The sequence below is a fragment of the Phyllobates terribilis genome, unplaced genomic scaffold (genome assembly GCF_046119375.1).
Source record: "Phyllobates terribilis strain yellow unplaced genomic scaffold, ASM4611937v1 Scaffold_8__6_contigs__length_399053987, whole genome shotgun sequence".
NCBI lineage: Eukaryota > Metazoa > Chordata > Amphibia > Anura > Dendrobatidae > Phyllobates > Phyllobates terribilis.
The window spans coordinates 294,227,011-294,247,581 of NW_027362768.1; the positions used below are offsets into that span (position 1 = coordinate 294,227,011).

At 42.2% G+C, this 20,571-nt stretch overlaps 1 protein-coding gene across 5 annotated transcripts in view; it reads left to right on the forward strand.

Moving 5' to 3' along the window:
- Positions 1–20,571, forward strand: part of NISCH (nischarin) — a 63,107-nt gene that overhangs the window by 14,376 nt on the left and 28,160 nt on the right. For 3 of the 5 annotated variants that reach the window (XM_073644423.1, XM_073644424.1, XM_073644426.1), the window contains exons 8-13: positions 784–936; positions 1,023–1,091; positions 2,882–3,067; positions 4,738–4,866; positions 6,410–6,523; positions 14,177–14,270. In XM_073644423.1, the coding sequence (XP_073500524.1) occupies positions 784–936; positions 1,023–1,091; positions 2,882–3,067; positions 4,738–4,866; positions 6,410–6,523; positions 14,177–14,270 (745 nt within the window). Of the gene's footprint in view, positions 1–783; positions 937–1,022; positions 1,092–2,881; positions 3,068–4,737; positions 4,867–6,409; positions 6,524–14,176; positions 14,279–20,571 lie in introns of all 5 variants that reach the window. The other 2 variants (XR_012247785.1, XM_073644425.1) reach the window with 1 other exon arrangement.

Genomic DNA, 20,571 nt, shown 5'->3' on the forward strand with positions numbered 1-20,571 from the left:
ACACAGCAGGGGCACATTTATAAGATTATCTTAGCACAGGAACATTTTTTTTAAACACTTCCAATTCTGGAAATAATTATTATTCCAAGTTGTATTGATTAAAATGCACTTTTGTTCGTGGGAAAACCCTTTTAAGGATTTCACTGCTCATAACATAGTGGGTAATACCCACTGCAATTTATCAGGAAGGCTGCAGTGGATAAGTGAGGGTCAGCAATCTGCGGGGCTCCAGCTGTGGTGACACCATAATGTCAGGATTCCCGTTGTCCTTCTACAGTTTGACCACTAGTGGCTGCTATTTTTCACCTTAACTGTGCTGCAGTCCCACGCCTTACCACTGGACGCTGCTGTTGTGTTCTACAATTGCCCTTTATTAAGATGGCAGATTCTGAACCTGTGGGTTCCATCTTGTTTCCTGTTTGGGCCTACTTAAAGCCGCATGGATCTCTCACTCATTGCTTAACTATAGTGTCTAGCTATTAGCCTAGCTTCCAGTCTCCAAGCTCCTGAACATTCTTACCTAGATTGTTCTCACCTATCTACGGATTGTTTCCTCCAAATCCTTTTGCTCACTACAAGAACTTCTACTACCGCTTGCTGTAGTAACACTTATGGCTAAGCATGTTCTGAAGCTACTTAATACCTGTACAGAGCCCTAGTATTTGCTTCTTGTATCTTCACCGTATATATCAGGCAAAAACTTTTATTGCCATTATAAAATATTCTTTTTTAAAATGTATTGTGTGATAGCATCTAAAGCACACAGGTTTTGGGTCATTTCAGGACATCTTGGTACCAGAAGCTCTTGAATTTGATAACTGGGTAGCAGAAGGCACGTCTTCAGATTGTCCTATCACCGCTGTGGTTCCAAAGTGGAGCGCCCTGACCACGGTGGACATGAGTCACAATCAGATCCCTTCTATAGACGATTCAGTGGTGAGCATTCCCAGGCGTGTAGTGAGCTTTTATACATATATATATATTTAGTTAAATGGGTCTAATTTTTTATTTTTTTTTTGCAGAAACTAACTCCAGAAGTAGAATTTCTGGCTTTGAGTCATAACCACATATGCTCAATAGAGAATTTACAGGTACTGGGCCTTATGTAATATGCAGATATTCAGCATACCTCCAATCAAAATGGATTTACATGGGCAAAATTAAAAGTCTGTGCCTCCAAACCCCATTGGCATGCTCCTCCTAGGCCAACATTTGCTCAGTCCATTAAGCCATGGGAATTACACAAATCGACTTTTAGTATATTTAGCCTGAGCTGCGGATGAAGCTTCTTCTACGCAGCACCACATTTACTCCATGCCAAGTGTGAAACATTTCTGACGGTTTATTAAGAGTTAAGAAATTTAAAGATATTATGTGAATTTTGCTCTAATTTTTTTTTCTTTGGAATATCCTTCATCGAGGCAGAACTTGGGTATCTCAGCTTGTCTTCATCTAGCAAACAAATAAAGTTGCACTCTGTAGCTTGTAAACGTGGAATATATGAAATTGGAATAGCATTACTGCTCTAGAAAATGGGACAAACCAAGAAACTTCGTTTTTTCCTATTTTCTAGAGCAGTAATGCTATTCCAGTATCATAGATTTCACGTTTGCATGCTACAGAGTGCAACTTTATTAGTTATGTATGGAGATGGCTACTCTTAGTAAGCACCTGCACACACCAGTTTTCTGTTTGGAAGTGATGGTCAGTCTTTTGATATTTGTCTTCATCTAGCAGTCACGTGTATATTGTCCACTTATTCGATTTAATACAAAAGCCTCTTTAAAAGTAGAAAATTAAGATGTTACGGTTATTGATGAGCGAGCATGCTCGTTACTCGAGATTTACGAGCATGCTCAGGTGTTTTCCGAGTATCTTCGGCGTACTCGAATGTCATGTTTGAGTCACTCCATGTGCATGATTTGCGACTGTTTGACAGCTTTAATATATGTGAGGAATGCCTGTTTGTTAGGCATTCCTCACATGTATTAAAGCTGTCAAACAGTCGCAAATCATGCGCACACAGTGACTAAAACATAACACCCGAGCACACCGCAAATACTCGGCGAGCACCCAAGCATGCTCGCTGAAAGGGATAACAGAACACCCGGGCTCATCACTAGTTACGGTGTCCAATACAAGGGTTGTCTGATTCAGAAAAACAGGTTTTACATTCTTGATTAACCCCCTGAAGTCCAGGCCAAGTATTTTTTTTTTCCTTCCTAACTTCCAAGAGCTATAATATATTATTCATTTTTTTTGTATTCTCATAACTGCATGGGAGGTTGTTTTTTTGCAGGACAAGTTGAATTTTTAATGGTTTTATTAAAATTCTCCTCTAATGTAGTAAGTTCCATCGTTACAAATACAGGTGGTTGCTGGCTGTATACCACAGCTAACACCTACCATGTATGCAGCAAGCACTATATAATGTCTTTTTTTCCCAGCAAAAAATGAAACAGTCTAAAGAGTGTTCCCCAAAAAAATGTATCCCCTAGTCATAGTATGGGGATATCTTGCTAATTACTGAAGATCTGTTGGGACCAACAGTGAATCCGAGATCAAAGCTTTAAAATCCCGAAAATGGGGCTAAACGGAGCGGAGGTGCACATGCTCGCTCCTTGTCTGCTGAGCACTGTACATTTCTGCTTCCTTAAAGAAGGGCTGCAGAGCCCCGTTCTTGATATTCTAAACCCCGAACTCGGAATCACTGGGGGTCCCAGCGGTCTAACCTCCAGCGATTAGTAAGTTATCTTACTAATTTCTTTTTCTTTGGGGGTGGAGGATAATCCTTTAACATGCGGATTACAGAAAGGGACTTTTCTAACAATAAAAATAATAAATGAACGTATATAAATATATTTTTTTCCTCCTTATTTAGCACTTGTACAACTTGGTTCACTTGGATCTTTCCTATAACAAACTTTCCATACTGGAAGGAGTTCACTCAAAGATCGGCAACATTAAAACACTTAACTTATCTGGAAACCTTCTTGAGAGCCTCAAAGGACTAAATAAGTTGTATTCTCTTGTCAATTTAGAGCTTGGCAACAACAAAGTCTCACAGGTATGCCAACACGTCGAAATCCACTTTGTAGCAAAGGATGCACTAAATGTCAATAACATAATAGTTATATAATGACACTAGAAACCCTGTATATTCAATCATGCGCATAAACCGTCGTTCCTGCATTCTCAGTGCTCACAACTGAGGAGTGGAGTGACGATCCTAGTGCAATGTGCACTTTTTAAAAGTTTTGGTCGGCGCTGTTACTTTGCAGCACTGGGGTCCAGGGTTCAAATCCCCCAAGGGCATCTGCAAGGAGTTTGTACAGTCTTCCCGTGTTTTCATGGGTTTCGCCAGCTTCCTCCCATGCTGCAAAGACATACTGATAGGGAACTTAGAATGTGAGTCCCAATGGGGATGATGATAATGTCTGTAAAGTGCTATATAAGCGAATAAAATACATTTATAGATCTGCAATGTTCTTCATACTTTATTATAACAAATGTGATATGTGCAACTCACTAGTATATAGTTATTAGAAGATCAGGACAGATTCCTTACTTGGTGAAGCCACGTTCTCTATTTAGGATAGCTTTCTAGAGACTGTGCGGCGTTTCCACCCTTGAAAATGGGAGTTTGTGGGTTTGTCTGGTCCCATACCCCCTACATCCGTGCTCGTTTTCAGGCCAGCAGTGTCGTGCTGTGCTAACGACGGGGGACGCTCAACAAAGTAAAAGGTCCACACTGCTCCTCTAATAGCTATATTAATGAGTCGCCTCATTCTGAGGCTTCGTAGTCTTGCATTGTAAAAAAACAATAATTGAGTTAGAGAAAGCCAGCTCACCTGCTTGGATCCTCCAGGTGCGAGGAACTCCGTCCTCATCCAAAGTATGCATAACTTTTTTCTAATATATTGTAAAAACGATGAGTTGGAATTGATTTCATGTGATTCAGAAGAGGCACTGAGAACTGGAGAAGACTGCAATCGCTAAGAATATTAATGCATATACAGTACATACACATTTATAAAGGGTTTGGAGAATAAAAGTATTGTCGGGAGCTCTTCTTTAAGAAACTTTTAATACTTACAAATCTATATATATATTCGTCTTATCCCATCTGTCTGTCTGTCTGTCCAGGAAATCCCGCGTCGCTGATTGGTCCGGCCCCGGCCAATCAACGACGCGGGATTTCATAAAAAGATGGCGGCCGTTAGCGGCTTATCTGCCGGATGGAGGTCACCGACGATGCAGCGGGGAGATGAGCGGCGCGAGGCGCTCATCTCCCCGCTGCTGGCAGCACAAGTACCCCGACAGGCGGCGCGGCGCAGCTCACCTCCATGCGGCTAACGTCGGGAGATCAGCGGCTTGGCCCGCTGAGCTCCGGAGGGCAAGTGTAAACGGAGGACCGGGGAGCGGCGCCGCCGGTCAGGATGCTTCTGCTGCGAGTAGCCGCTCATCTCCCGGCTTCTCGCAGCGGAAGTAGCCGCACAAGCAGCGCCGCTCCCCGGTCCTCACTAATACGACTCTGATTGGTCGCGGACGCCAGCCGCGACCAATCAGCAAGATTGGCGCCAAATTTAAACAATGCTCTGCTGATTGCGCCCGGTCGGCCGCATACATATTCTAGAATACCCGATGCGTTAGAATCGGGCCACCATCTAGTACAAGATAAATGGAGAACTTGGTATTCAAGTCTTTTTTTCATTAACCATAATTTTTTTTTTTCAGATTGATGAAATAAAAAATCTAGGAAGCCTTCCGTGCTTGGAGAATGTCAATCTGACCGACAACCCTGTTACCATTGTCCCTGATTACCGGACCAAAGTTCTGGCACAGTTTGGTGATCGCGCTGCTGAGGTGAGTCCCTACTCCAATGTGTTTTTAAATGGATTGTCACATTTTAGTTTTGTGCACTCAAATTTATGATCCGTTTTTATTCCATGTTTTTGAATGAGGGATGAAGAGATTGTGGTAATTCTGTGTTTTATTTGTAGTTTTTTTTCTTTTTCAACATTCATGCTGGATGAATAAAATGTTCATCTTGTAGTGCAGGTCATTATAATTGGTGATAATGAATACATATTTTTTGTTTTCCTGCAAACCGTTTTAATTAACCTACATCTTTAAGTAATGTATTAAATTATCTCCCCATCCTCCCCCCAAAAAAAGGCTTATACAGGTATGTTGTTGCCAGAAAAAAAAATTGATTTCATATGCAAATGAAAGGTTTGAGTCACTTCTACAGGAGCTGAGGGCACAGTTTACACCCCCTCAATTTGCACCATGAGCACTTTGTCATAACTTGATTGACAGCTCTCAAGCGAGCACTGCCTGAATTCAATCTGCACCTCTGTACCTCCGAATGGACACTGCAGGAGGGCACATTGTGTCATCGCCATTGATGTGAGCCCACAGTGGACCCTGTGCTTACCCGTAATGACGCAGAGTGTACTTGCAGTGTCATTCGGAGGTGCAGAGCCATCGACTGCTGTCAATCAAGTTATGTCAAAGTGCTCAGTATGCAATCACAGGGGCATAGCTGTGCTCTGAGCTCGTGGCCACACCAAAGGTGCACCGAAGCCCCTCATTTGCACAAAAAAAAAAAAAGTTGTTTTATTTTTCTTTTCCTGACAATTAAACCTCCACTATTTATACTACAAATATGATTTTTATTCGACATAAGTCTCCTACTTACCTGTATAAGCGGTTTCTTTAGTGTTTTGGGGTGACAGACTCCCATTAATCACTTTATTTAATGCACTCCAGTGCTCGTGCATTGTGCTATATTATGCCTGTCGGTGTATCATGGGGCATAACAGTAAATGGCATGGGGACGATTTCTTTTCTTTTTTCCTTGAAAAAATGTTGCAATTCTAGAGCTAAAATGCTAAGGCTGGAAATAAGTGTCCTAATATTCACATCTGTCCGCTAATGGGCTATAGACACACTTGTATTTTCAAGACTTTTCAAAAAGCCACTCTGGAAGACTTGGGGCTTGTGTCCACGGAAAAAATCAAAGACTTATTAAATTTTGCTCCCAAAAAAACTTTTGGGGAAACTTTGTTTTTATTTTTTCTCTCCACATTGGTCGGCCAATTATGATCTCCCCTCTTAAAAGATTATTCCCATTTAAGCAGTTTATCAGCTATTCACCCAGTAGGCGATAACTTCCTATCATTGGGGATTCGACCACTGGGAACCGCCACGATCACGAGGATGGGGTAATAAAGTGGAGTGATGGTCACACACGAGTGCACTGCTTCACTTACTTTCTATGGGACTGTCAGAGGTAGCCAAGCGCTGGCTGTACTCCATGATCTTCAGCAATCTGCCTGGTCGTGTACAGTATTATTATTCAGTTTTTTGCTGACTCTTTTTTTTTTTTTTTTTTTTTCCGTAGGTTTGTTTAGATAACACCAGTACAACTGAAAAGGAGCTGGATACTGTGGAAGTGTTAAAAGCAATCCAGAAAGCAAAGGAAGCAAAACATAGATTGAATAATTCTGATAAAAAGGTATAAAGGGGATTTTGGATCTTCTGAAATCATTCCCGAAGTATTACAATGTATCCCTTTTTTTCTTTTTCTTTTTTTTTTTTTTTACATATTGCACATTAGTACATTGGCAGCAATGTGCGCCTCACTTTTTACATTTCTTGTTACACAAGTGAAGTTTTCCTAACTTGTATATTTTAATAAGATGTTACAAATCGATAGGGAGAGTCCTGAAAACAAATTCAGCAGAAGAAAAAAAATAATTTTTAATAGGAGAGATCGATGATGTATTATTTTTTTACATGATGTTGATGAGTCTAATGGCAGTGATTGACTGAGAAGAATGAGGAACTTGTACTTGATCTGTTTTATTCTGCTAGTAAAAATGCTGCTATATTATAACGGGTGTGGGCCCGGGGCCCCGCTGAGCCAGTGGGCCCGGGGCCCCGCTGAGCCAGTGGGCCCGGGGCCCCGCTGAGCCAGTGGGCCCGGGGCCCCGCTGAGCCAGTGGGCCCGGGGCCCCGCTGAGCCAGTGGGCCCGGGGCCCTGCGGCATGGGACGATTTGGCTGAAGAGGACCTGGATTCACACATCTGCATGTCACGGTTCGAGTATGCTCGGTCTGTCCACAGGCATCCTACACAAACTCGACATCTATAAGGGAGTTGAGTTCGGAACTGGAGACCCACGGCCAGGCCTTGTCTCACGCATGTGTGTATGCAGCCTTAGGAGAACTTGCATTCCACAGGACCTAGATTTCTTAGAATCCCTTTTCCATCTTTTATTCTTCCTGGAAGTGTATAAAATTGACTATTGGATGCTACGGCCAACTACAGACCTGTTTCCAATCTTCCCTTTATCTCTAAACTCCTGGAACGCCTGGTCCACTCCCGTCTAATCCGCTATCTCTCAGACAACTCTCTTCTTGACCCTTTACAATCTGGTTTCCGCTCTTTACATTCTACTGAAACTGCCCTCACTAAAGTCTCTAATGATCTACTAACAGCTAAATCTAATGGTCACTACTCCCTGCTGATTCTCCTGGATCTCTCTGCAGCATTCGACACTGTGGATCATCAGCTCCTCCTCACTATGCTCCGCACTATTGGCCTCAAGGACACGGTTCTCTCCTGGTTCTCCTCTTATCTCTCTGACCGCTCCTTCTCTGTGTCTTTTGCCGGCTCCTCCTCCTCCCTACTTCCTCTTACTGTCGGGGTTCCTCAAGGATCAGTCCTCGGCCCCCTTCTTTTCTCCTTATACACCGCTCCCATTGGACAAACAATCAGCAGATTCGGTTTTCAGTACCATCTCTATGCTGATGACACCCAATTATACACCTCTGCTCCGGACATCACCCCTGCATTACTACAAAAGACCAGTGATTGTCTTTCTGCTGTGTCTAACATTATGTCCTCCCTCTGCCTAAAACTGAATCTGTCAAAAACTGAACTCCTCGTCTTTCCTCCCTCCACTAACCTACCTGTGCCCGATATTGCCATCTCCGTTTGTGGCTCAACCATTACTCCCCAGCTACAAGCCCGCTGTCTTGGGGTCATTTTTGATTCAGATCTTTCTTTCACTCCTCACATCAAATCACTCGCTCGTTCATGTCATCTACACCTCAAAAACATCTCAAGAATCAGGACTTTTCTCACCTTTGACTCGGCAAAAACTCTTACTGTCGCTCTTATTCATTCTCGTCTTGACTATTGCAACGCTCTACTAATCGGTCTCCCTCTTACTAAACTCTCCCCTCTCCAATCCGTCCTGAACGCAGCAGCCAGGATCATATTCCTCGCCAACCGCTACTCAGATGCCTCTTCCCTGTGCCAGTCATTGCATTGGTTGCCCATCCAATATAGAGTTCGTTTTAAACTTATCACGCTTACCCACAAAGCGCTCCATGCTTCAGTACCCCCCTACATCTCCTCCCTTGTCTCAGTCTACCACCCTACACGTGCCCTCCGTTCTGCAAATGACTTGAAACTAAAATCCTCCATAATCCGAACTTCCCACTCCCGTCTCCAAGATTTCTCGCGTGCTGTGCCAATTCTCTGGAATGCACTACCCAGGACAGTTCGATTAATTCCCAATACCCACAGTTTCAAGCGAACCCTAAAAACACATTTCTTTAGACTGGCGTATCACCTAAACACACTCTGTCCATCCCAGCTTTCCCCCATATTAAAATCTTCTTCAACTTCGGGTTCAAACCAACCATGCACTTAATAGCCTCTGTCAGGACTGTACACATACTGGCTGGCGACCAGTCCATGTATTATTATTTATCCTATTCAGTATATCAAGGCTGCATTATACAATATATGTACTTTTTACCTTTTGTGTCTCCCCCACTTCCTCATAGACTGTAAGCTCGCGAGCAGGGCCCTCACTCCGTTCGATATGAGATTTGCTTATTCTGTATTGTCTGTATATGTCCCCCTTAAAATTGTAAAGTGCTGCGGAATATGTTGGCGCTATAAAAATAAACTATTATTATTATTATTATTATATTATTTGCAATACTGATAACTTAATGAAGGATAAGTGCAGAGCACAATAAAATAAGAGTAAAAAATTGTTCTATTAGATATTGATTAAAAACATAAAAGGTCAGCTACAAGAACATCAAGACTGATGGGAAACACCTGAATAATGTACCGTACAAAAATATGATCACAATATTGCATACAGGGAAAAAAGGGTACTTTCAGAATGTATCATTAATTTATATGTAATTATGTAAAAAGGTACATGAAATCTATTAAGGTATGCAAAAAGAGTAATCAACCTATTGCCGATGGATACCAATGTATGTAATGCATAACAGTATAGGGTATCATGAAGAGGAAAGAATATGTATATTGAAGTATGAGAATGCATAGTGCCATAAAGTGACCTCACCAGTCAAGAAGAGAACCGCACCCTTGACGCACGTTTTACACCTAGCTTTGTCAAGGGACAAAGATAATCTTCATGATATACTGTTATGAATTAAATACATTGGTATTGTTCTGCAATAGTGTGATTATTCTTTTTGCATACCTTTATATATTATTTCATGTACTTTTTTTTTTTACATATTTATACATATTTATTTGATATATACATTGATACATTCTGAAAGTACCCTTTTTACCCAAGTATGCAATATTGTGATCATATTTGTGTACTATACATTATTCAGGTGTTTCCCATCAGTCTTGATATTCCTGGGGCTTACCTTTTTTATATATTTTTTTTAATATCTAATAAGGCAATTTTTTACTCTTATGTTATTGTGCCTTGCACTTTTCCTTCATAAGATTATCTCTATATGTTTGTGCTTATTGGCCCATTACTCTTTGCTCACCATACATATGTAGGTTTATGTATTTGCAACACTGTTAGCCCTGATCGGACAGTGTCGGTGTGTAGGCATATCGGCCACAGTTCATCAAGACTGCTAGTATGTATGACAGTCTTGATAAACAGTTTGCTGGATTAAGATGGCACAAAAAACACCAAATTTATTAAGTGATGTATGGTTTAAGTCATAATTTACAACACTTCTTTGGCATGAATTAGAATGAATTTGTCAGCAATGCCCCTACTGGTAAAACACTGCTGACTTAAAAAAAAAAATAAGGAAAAAAAAAAAAAGATTTTGCCAGAACTGGTGTAAAAAATGACAGAAGATACAAAATTGTTGCACGAAAAATTTGCACTTTTGGTGAAAACTGATGAATTGGCCCCATCCTATCTATAACTGGAATTGCAACACTCAGTTGTCCAAGAGGCTGTAATATATATACATATATCACTCTGAGGTTATTATTGGGGAAATACAAGTATCTATTAATACAGTTACATTAGTCGAACCGACGATTCCTTTTTAAAGGGATATTCCCATGTATACCTTTCATAGCAGGCTGTGCCTCTGTTTCTGTAACTCCTATAGAAGTGAATGGGAGTTCCCACAGCAAGGTAGTTTCCATAATCCCGACCTCCTCTGGCCGTCACATATAGATGGGTATAGGAAAACACTCTTACTGGACTACATCCCTGCTTTCGAGTTTAATGTAAGTCTCGTCCTGAAGTCACTAAATCTGAACGTCCCAACAGCAAACCCTCATTGGTCCCTACGTGGACAGCGCATTGTAGAGTCTTTTTTTTAATCCTTTTATGTATGTACGTGAATGTGTCTGCTAGAAGCAATCATGGAGACCTGACTGAGATTGTAAAGTGAGAATCCCTTTACTTCGTCCGAATTCTTATTGTATCCGATCTCTCATGTCGTGTTCCTGTTATAATATGTTGTGTACATTGACAGTATTAGAGAAATAAAAATCTATGAAATAATGTATGCGAGTTTGCGTTTGGTAAAGTTTTGTTCTTTTGTGGAAAGCGCAACACAATATTATGGATTAATTATTAATATTGAGTGCAAAAATTCTGTATTCTGTTTGGACACGATCCTGTTTCATGCCGACAAACGGCAATGAGAAGTAATGTATCAAGGACCATATTTTAGAAACAGCCTTAATTTATCAGGTGGCTGAATAAGACACCAGTTCTCATGGCACTATGTATGGCACTAATACGGTATATTTGCTCCTATTTGTCATTTTTTGCATTCTGGTAGACTCTTTTTAATTTTCACCGATAGTCCTTCATTGAGATCACATGGATGTTTAAAGGGAACCGGTCACTGGATTCAACCAGGAGCAGCATGAATCGGAGAATGGCGACACAATTGTATCCAGATATATGTTTTTCTCTGAATCACTGTATTGTTTCAGAGAAAACATAGTTTGAAGATCCAGCCTGGAACCATAGGGAGAGACCAGAGTCCTCCAGCACCAGCCCCAGCTGGCTTATTCCCGCCCCATTCTAGTTGATTGACAGGTCTTTCCACAAGTATACATTAAGATCTGCCCCTGGTTTGGATCACGCAAAAGGTTCCCTTTAAATTGAGGAGACTATTACAATTGTCGGGATCGTGCTCACTTGGGTGCGATGGGAGGCAAACAGGAGGCATGTTCCTTTTTAAGTGTCCATAATGGTTTATTTGCTTCATAAACCGCTCAAAAGAAAAATGCAAACAAACAACCTTTAGTACAGGCAAAAACAAAGAAAACAGTCCTTTGAGCAAAGTCTCTGGTTAGCCAGCCCTGTGGTCACACAGGCTGGTAGGAATCCAGTACACGGCCCAGTCTGGAGACAACCGCACATTGGAGGCCTTCTCCCTCCAGACACACAGACCATGTGCCAAACAACAGCCTCCATTTTATAGACTGTTAACCACACCCAGAGGTGAGGTCTGTGGGTAGCTAGACCCGTCATTCTCTTCTAGCTACCTGGCTCCCAGGTGCACCAAATTAACCTCTTAGTGCTTATGTACACTAGAGAAACACTCCGGGCTACATCACAGAGACCAGCCATCGACAACTAGCCACCTTGCACAATAAATGTCACCAACCCTTCTGACTCCATGATGTACTGATACACCGTGAAGAGGGTGTATTATACAGCCAACGCCTGCCTCTAACAGTATCGCTGCTATTTAACCTTTAAATGCTGTTTGTTAATCTTAGACTCTGCGTTTAAAGGGGTTGTGCAAGCTTTGGGTTCGTCTACAGACACTGTGTGACTTTAGACTTGTGAATCCTCACAGCGTACAGTGTGTGCACTGTCAGGAGTCTCTGGTACGCTGCCTCCCTTAAGTGAATTGAGTGAGGCGGACAAGTCTAGTCATAAGGTTATGTTGAAGGTTATTCTCAAGATGGAATGTTCATGGGATTGGTGATGACTTTCCAATCGTTGGGGGACTGACCAGCGCAGCTTCCAGCGATCCCAACAATCCGGACTTTGAAGAAAAGAAGAGCCCCAGCTGAATGGAGTGTGTAGGCCGATCATTCGCAGAGCTGCTCCATTCATTAACGATGGTATCGTCGGAGATTGCCGAGCACTGCGATCTGCTGATCTTCGGCTCTCCCTTTAGAATGAATGATCGACCTCCGCTCCGTTCTGCCTGGGTTCTTCAGAGTATAGGCATTGTCCAGGATGTTCTGAAATTTGACTAGTAGCAGGCTGTGTAATAACAAAGTAAATTAACCACAACTTGCCAATACTCACATATTTTACTTGCTGTGGTTGGTTCTGTAGTCTGGCAGCGCTGGGGTCCTGGGTTCAAATCCCACCAAAGACAAAATCCCACCAAGGACAACTTTGTATGTTCTCCTCGTGTTTGCGTGAGTTTCCTCCAGGTTCTCCCGTTTCTTCCCAGGCTCCAAAGACATACTGATAGGGTATTTAGATTGTAAGCCCCAATGGGGACAGTGATGATAATATCTGTAAAGTGCTGTGGAATTAATGGTGCTATATAAGCGGGTAAAATAAATTAAAAAAAAATAAACTGTATGCAGTCAATACAATCAGACATGCAAAGACTGAAACACCTACAAATCAATGTATAAATGATAGAAAATTACCTTTTTTATGTTCACTTGCTACCATTCTTTGTTTCTTGCGTTACGACAATGTTTCTATATTGGTAACAAATAAAAAATACAGAATTCTCAATAAATTTGAGTTCATGCCTTGATTTTACCAGGGGTGACATAATGTGGCCTCAATGGCTTTCTATGAAATCAGTCATAGTGAGTGATAATGGAATTTAATTGTGAATCCACAGCCAACAAGAAGTGACGTGAGTTCTTAAAACCTGTGTACAGGGCTGCCGATCATGTCAGTGCTATAAAATCAGTGTATGATGAAAGTGGAGTATTCCATGTTGCATAGTGACCATCCCACCACTCATTTTATATTTTTGCTTCTAAAAGGGAACTGTCGCCAGGTCAAAAGTGGCCAGTTTTGGCTTTCATTTTATTTCCGCTGATTATTTTATATTCTATTTTATTTTTATTTTATTTTTTTTTTCAATCTGCCATATGGCTCCAGAGGTATGGGCCTTCATATTTGGTTGTAAATGTTATCATCTTTAGCAAGGGGGGGGCGTGACTCGCGGCATTCCCTGGGGGGGCGTGACTCGCGGGATTCCCTGGGGGGCGTGACTCGCGGGATTCCCTGGGTGCCGTGACTCGCAGGATTCCCTGGGTGCCGTGACTCGCGGGATTCCCTGGGGGCGTGACTTGCGGGATTTCCTGGGGGCGTGACTTGCGGGATTTCCTGGGGGTGTGTCTTTAGACTGCTGTACATAATTACCCTGTGAACCACACTTACCCCCCCCACCCCCTCCCCCATAGTAAAGACTAAAAAACTTGGAACCGAATGGCGGATTTTAAAAAAAAAAAAAAGTAATCAGAAGTCTAACCTCGGATAAAATATGGGCAAAAACTAGCTATTTTTGACCTGGTGATAGGTTCCCTTTTAAGTGGCACTTAGGGACAGTGTTCTACTAATGAAGTTTCCTTAAGGGTGGTCTTGCTGTACGGTATCTATACATCAGACACATTTTTTTCCATAAGATGAGAAGACCCCAATGCTGGCTCTGTACTATGGTCATGCCTGATAACAGGTTCTACAGATGACAAGCTGAATAAATGCATTTATTATTTCACTGATGTTCCGTCCAGCAAATGACAGCCGTAGTCCTTCCTGTGATTGTTGTCTTGCTAAGTGTTGCCTGTTCTCCTGCTTATTTCATGCTCTCTTATATCACTTTATTTGTCAGATGAGTGAGGACGTCCGGCTCACATCTGCCAGCTCCTCTCTTCCTGTAAACGCTTCCCCTTCACCTCTCTCTCGGCCTGTTATCTCCAGTCAAGGTAATCATGTATGTATCTTTTGTCTCTGGGAATTGTCCCTCTATTTAGTACTGTTAAAGGGAGCCTGTCACATTGTGCATACAGTGCTATCTATATCTCTAGGAAAGATGAGCTAAACAGACTGATTTTATATAGTTTTGTGGGAAAACATTCAGTATTTTAAAGGGTTATTCCAAAAATAGTATGTCCTCCCGTGTTACATAGGGTAGGGGCTAACTTGCTGATCACTGGGACCAGCAATCCTGAGACCAGTGGTCTGCAAAGCTCTGTCTTGAATGATGCTGAGTAGGGATGAGCGGACCCGTGGAAGTTTGGACGAAAGTTCGGTCGAACACGATAAATCCAAAGTTGGGTTCTCTTTTTCTATCTTTCTCCTTTTCTCTTTCTATTTCTTTCTCTCTCTCTCTCTCTCTCTCTCTCTCTCTCTCTCTCTCTCTCTCTCTCTCTCTCTCTCTCTTTCTCTTTCTCTTTCTCTTTCTCTTTCTCGCTGGTTTTTTTTTTCTTATTTTTTTCTCTCTCGCTTTTTCCCTCTTGCTTTTTCCCTCTCGCTTTTATCTTTTTCTCTCTGGCTTTTATCACTCTGGCTTTTTTCTTTCTCTCTGGCTTTTTTCTCTTTTTTTTTTTTTTCTTTTTCTCTCTCGCTTTTTTCTCTCTTTTTTTCGGTAAAGCAGACTTCCAGGCTCTATCTCCGCTTCATGCATTGTCTATGGGACTAAGGGAAATGTCCGAACGCTCAATGCATTGTGCATGCTCATCCTCCACTCCATACCGGAAGAAACGTTTGCTCCATTCGAGTCATGGCTCTGCCGAGCTCTGTTCCTCGAGTTTCAGAGCCCTGTTCTCAGGCTTCCCAGTGGTTGGCACCACACGGATCAGCAAGTGATTCCCCATTTTGTACAAGAGATAATGTGCAATTTTGGGAATAACACTTTAATTGATCCCTACTCTTTTGAGTCCAGTGGGCGGTGCTGACATATATTTCGAGTTGAACAGTCTTTGAAGGAAGACTGTCGGTCACTAAGTAGGTCCACCTGCTGACTTCACCCAGAGAAAGCCCAGATTAGTGCCATTGTTGATTTTTACATTATTTCTATAACTGATTACCTTATTTCTACTGCCTGCTGGTATAAATAGGGTGAGTTCCCATGATGCAGTCTCGTTAAATTTTTTGCTTTGTGTTTTTGTTTGCGTTAATATCCAATGCGTTTTTGACTCATTTGAAAATCCCAACAAAAATAATAGTTCTTTTTTGCCAGAATCTCTGCAAGAATCTGCAATGTGACCATATCTTGTGAACCCACTAAAAGATCGTCACAGTATAGACAACAGATGTCCGGGCGGTACACATGCTGCTCTGCAGTGACACTCTAGAATGTCACTGCATAGCAGAGCAGCCGCACACAATCGTGCAGCTGGGGGATCGGGGAGCCAGCTGTCAGGCACAGCCAGATTCCCCATAGAAGGCAGAAGGGGTTTATTACCGCCTTTGCCTTTCCTTTCGCTACATACACAGCACTAACCTAGCGCTAGGTATACAGTGATGGAAAATGTTGTCGGCGCTTCCTCCTGCTTACCCAGCAGTCATGTGATCGCTGCATCTAGTGAGCAGAAGCTGATTGGTTATAAGACACACAGGAAGCCAGGAGGATGAATTTCCACTTTAACTGGGGCTAATATACCAGTTACAGGAAGAAATCGTGTTAAAATAAGTATTTAAATGTTGAAATGCCCCCAATGGTCTCTTATGAATTTATGGGGGCCACAATATGTGAAATTAATTAACGATAAATACTTGCGCTCAGAATCGGCTCATGATGAAGAGAGAAGTATGCCGCTCTTTGTGCTGGAGAGTCCATAACTACACTGTAAAAGTATCAGAACTCTGCCAATAAATAGACCTTGTCAAATGCTTTGTGATCGACCTTCCTTCCACTTTAATATTGGTAATGTTAACAGGACTGTGAAGAGCAATTAATTATTTCTAAAAACACGAAGATCTGTGAAGAATGATGCAAATGACAAAGTACAGGCGTTTCTCAATTAACTAAAGTAGAGAATGTTAGAACTATATAGTGCATTTTCAATGAGAGCTTAAAGTAGTTTTCGAGGTAAACCGTGTAGCTAAATCATCCGTACGTGCTTGGAAAGCTATCCAATGATCCAAGTGCCCCGATCCTCCGGTAGCCACTCCATCTTAGATCCCAGACCCTTCCAGTCCTGAACTTGACGCATGACAAGGTTTTCTATGTCTGCGTGTGTCAGAGCATATTGTGAAGAGGGGGGTGCTGACTGCTTAACACAATCTAGCAGTTGAGCTGCCACTTCTGAGGCTAATCGGTAAAGATCAGGGCATATAAAGATTTATTTTTTTAAGCTAAACCCTTTTAAATATGAATTTATTTTAGTTTTGGTGGTGGACAGGAGGGTAAGGAGAGGTTACATTCATCACACCATTGACACTAGGTTTTGGATGGCTCCCTCCGCGCACAAAAAAACTCTTCTGTTGATGTGCAATAACATTTAAAGGGATTTTTCGCATTTTAGAAAAGTGGATCCCATACTATTCTTTTTAATGTAAAATAACAAAGACAGACCATACTCTCCCTCCAGTGCCGTCTTCCCACCACTGTTCTGGTCTCTGTGTTTTGGCTGTAGCCGAGATATGGCATACTACCAACCACCTGAAAAAGAAACCAAGAGGTTTAGTGTTATCTCACTCTGAAAGGACTAACCGGAGGTGAACAGTCCTCAGTAACGAGTCTCTTGACATGGCCCCTTCAGATCATTTTCCTCCAACTAATGTGCACACATTACTTATCCCAGTAACTAATCGGCCCAACATCTGGACTGACGGAGGGCGACAGAGAAAATCAGGCCTGGAAGGGAAGGACATTCCCGTTACCAAACCTGTCTATCTTTCCAGGCCTGGAAGCAGGAATTGATTAAACCTATAGCAAACTATAGTTTGCTAGGGATCTCAGGGTTCCTGTTCTTTCTGGATGACTTGTATGTTTCCTGGAGCCAAGTATGCATATCAGAAGAATCTTGGGAAAATAGAGCAATCTACAGCCACTTGACCTGTCACTATCTCATACAACCCATGTTTTTTTTTGTTTCTTTTATTATGTAGCAATTCTGTTATCCTAGCCATATTTCTATCCCTGGCCATAACCCTGTTTTTAATCCTATTTCCAAGCCTAATTCTAGCCCTAGTTAGTGTAAAAATGCTACATCCGCTCTGAATAATGAATGAAGACATTATCCAATCGTGCAGTGTATAATCCTAAGAAATGACCGGAGAGCTAGTGTAGCACTTTATCCCCTTCCTTCTTCGGATTGGTGGGACCAAGGGAGGGGGTTCCCAAAGGTTGGATATGCCATCACCTTACGACATCCCTTTGCAACGCATCAAACATGTCCTACGTTGAGGATGAATAAGCCACACAATTTACACAGATTTGGTGTCTTAAGTCTCACACAAGCCGGAAATGTGAAACTCCTAGAAAGTTTAGTCTCTGAACATTGATGATGTATTCTAAGTATTGGTCTTCAGTATGTTTGATCTGTGGGGCTTTAACCCCAAGGAACCAATGCTGATCAAGCATCTCGGCACATTTATAAGGATGAGACCTTTTTAAAGAGAATCTGTCAATGTAGTATGCGAGCAGCAGGACGTAGGGCAGTCACCCTTATTCCAGCAATGTGTCACTTACCGGGCTGTTTCAATAAAATTAGTGTTTTATCAGCAGGAGATCATCACTAGAGGACTAGGCGTCTCATGCCTCCTGGTCCAGCCACTCCCCTACCACTGATTGGCAGCGTTCTGTGTAGATTAAATAAACAGCTACCAATCAGTGGTGTAGGCGGAGTTATACAGAGCTCAGCATTCCAAGCTCTGCAGCAGAGAAAACAGTGATTCTATCACAACTGCTGCACCTACTAAACTAAGTGACAAATCGCTGGAATCCGGGTCTCTGCCTCTACAATATGCCTTCTGTCAGATTACATAGTAAAACTTGCTGATAGAGATTCAAGAAATTACTTTAGGGAATCTATTTGCTGTCATGAGATAAATTTACTGCTTTATTTTCAGTTCAGGACACTTCTCGTCCATGAACTAATGACTCTGGCCGGTCTGCTATAGTCAGCAGTACTTCTGGCCTTTCCATGCAGTGTTTTGATAGGAAATTTCCCACGCAAGATACTCATTTCCAGCACATAGATGCATAACCTCAGGTTCCCTTGATCTTTGCTCCCAATGTGAGACTTTAAAGTAGACGCTGCTTGCCTGGATTGAATGTTCAATCAGAAAAGAAGTACTAAAGTTGTAATTAACTAAACAGACCCTTCTGCGCAGTCTTCAAGACTCTCTCACCTCGAAGAAATCTTTGTACCTAGGATCTAAGAAAAGTCATAAATGTTAGCTTGATGAAGAATTGGGATCTATAAACTCACTGGTCACTAAAATCTATGTCTCCCTATAATATGATTGGCCTCTGATAGGATGAGCTGTATGGAACAATGGCCGAGAAAGCACAATCCATGCGAGAAAACATCTGTTCCTCATGTTTAAAGGGCTATACCAGTAAGAAGTTATTACCTGTACCTAAGATGAAGCGTCTTCTTACCGAAAAACCAATTTAAAGAGAAGTTAAAGAATCATTGATTGTGTATGTGTCGTAAAAATGTCTCTACTAGAGTTGGTACAAATGCCGATCACCTTCCCTAGGAAAACACGTAGATATTCTCCGGTGATAACGAGCTTGTATATGGATAATCAACCACAGTACGTTTCCTCTTGCTGAAGATATATTGGTACACATATGCATCATCCCCGGTTACAGATGCGCATAGACATCTTTCTCCCGGACCATCCTTCTCGGTCGTTTCTAGTAAGATTTAGATTATCAATAAACTCGCCCCTACTTTAAAGGGGTTGTCCTGGAATATGTCATTGATGACCCCTATATGGGATAGATCCAGGAAGCACACTGGATGCAGGCAGTCGTGTGACACCGAGTCTCATGTACTGGTTCTAGAGATCCCATGCAAAAGGCAATAGTGCCTCCAGCCATTGCCAAAACTATGCCGGATGGGTGCCATTAAAGTGAACAGGACAATGCTACAATAGAAAGCATGGCCCAAATTATGTGGATTGTGTGCAAGTGAACAGAGCAGAAGAGCCTCTATTGCTGCTTGACACAGCCCTTTTAGTTTCCCGATCCTTTATTAGGACAAGGTACTTTCTTGACAACTACATTGTGTGCACAATTTTTAGGCATCTGAGTATTTTGACCACATCATCCTTTTTATGCAGATTTTCCATGTTGTATAAACTTGAATTTTTATTGGATGAAGCAGATCAGGTGATGAATATTTGTGTAATGAGAGAGGGTGAGGCCTAAGAATACAACACCCTTTATCAAGGAGTGCAGAATTATTAGGCAGCTTGTTTCTCAGGGAAAATAGGCCAGAAAAAGAGACTTAACTGTCTCTGAAATGTCAAAAATTGTTACAAGTCTTACTGAGGGATGCAGCACTTGAAATTGCTAAGATATTGGGGCGCGATCACAGAACTATCAAAAGTTTTGTTGCAAATAGTCAACAGGGTCACAGAAAACCTGTTGAGAAAAAGCCACACATTAACTGCCAAAGATGTGAGAAGAAACATGAAGCGACCAGGAAGCCATTATCCTCCAGTGCTGTCATTCCAGAACTGCAACCTCCCTGGAGGCCCAGAAGTACAAGGTGTTCAGTGCTCAGAGTCAGAGACATGGCCGAGGTAAGGAAGGCTGAAAGCCGAACACCACTGAAGAAGACACTGAAGTTGAAAGGTCAAGACTAGGCCAAAAACAATCTGAAGACAGATTTTTCAAAGGTTTTATGGACTGATGAGATGAGTGACTCTTGATGGACCAGACAGATGAGCCCATAGCTGGATCGGTAACAGTCACAGACCTCCACTTCTACTCAAATGCTAGGTGGGCTACTGCAATGGGCTGGGGTTATTAAAGAAGTTATCCACCACTTTATCCCCCCCCCAATGTATACCCCCTTGGCCCCTAAGACTTCTTGTAAATACCTTCTGTGAGCGGCGCTATCGGTGACCGCTCACAGGCATCACATGACCCACGACAAATGAGGCGTGACTCAGCGCTGGGGTTCCCACGGTGGCTGCTGGGTTGTGGGTGGGGTTAGCATCCACTGTGGAACCAGGAAGATCATGACCCCTGACTGCTGCCAGCACTTGTCGTGACATCAGCTTATGTCAGAGTCAGCTACAGCCGGGGGTCACGTGATG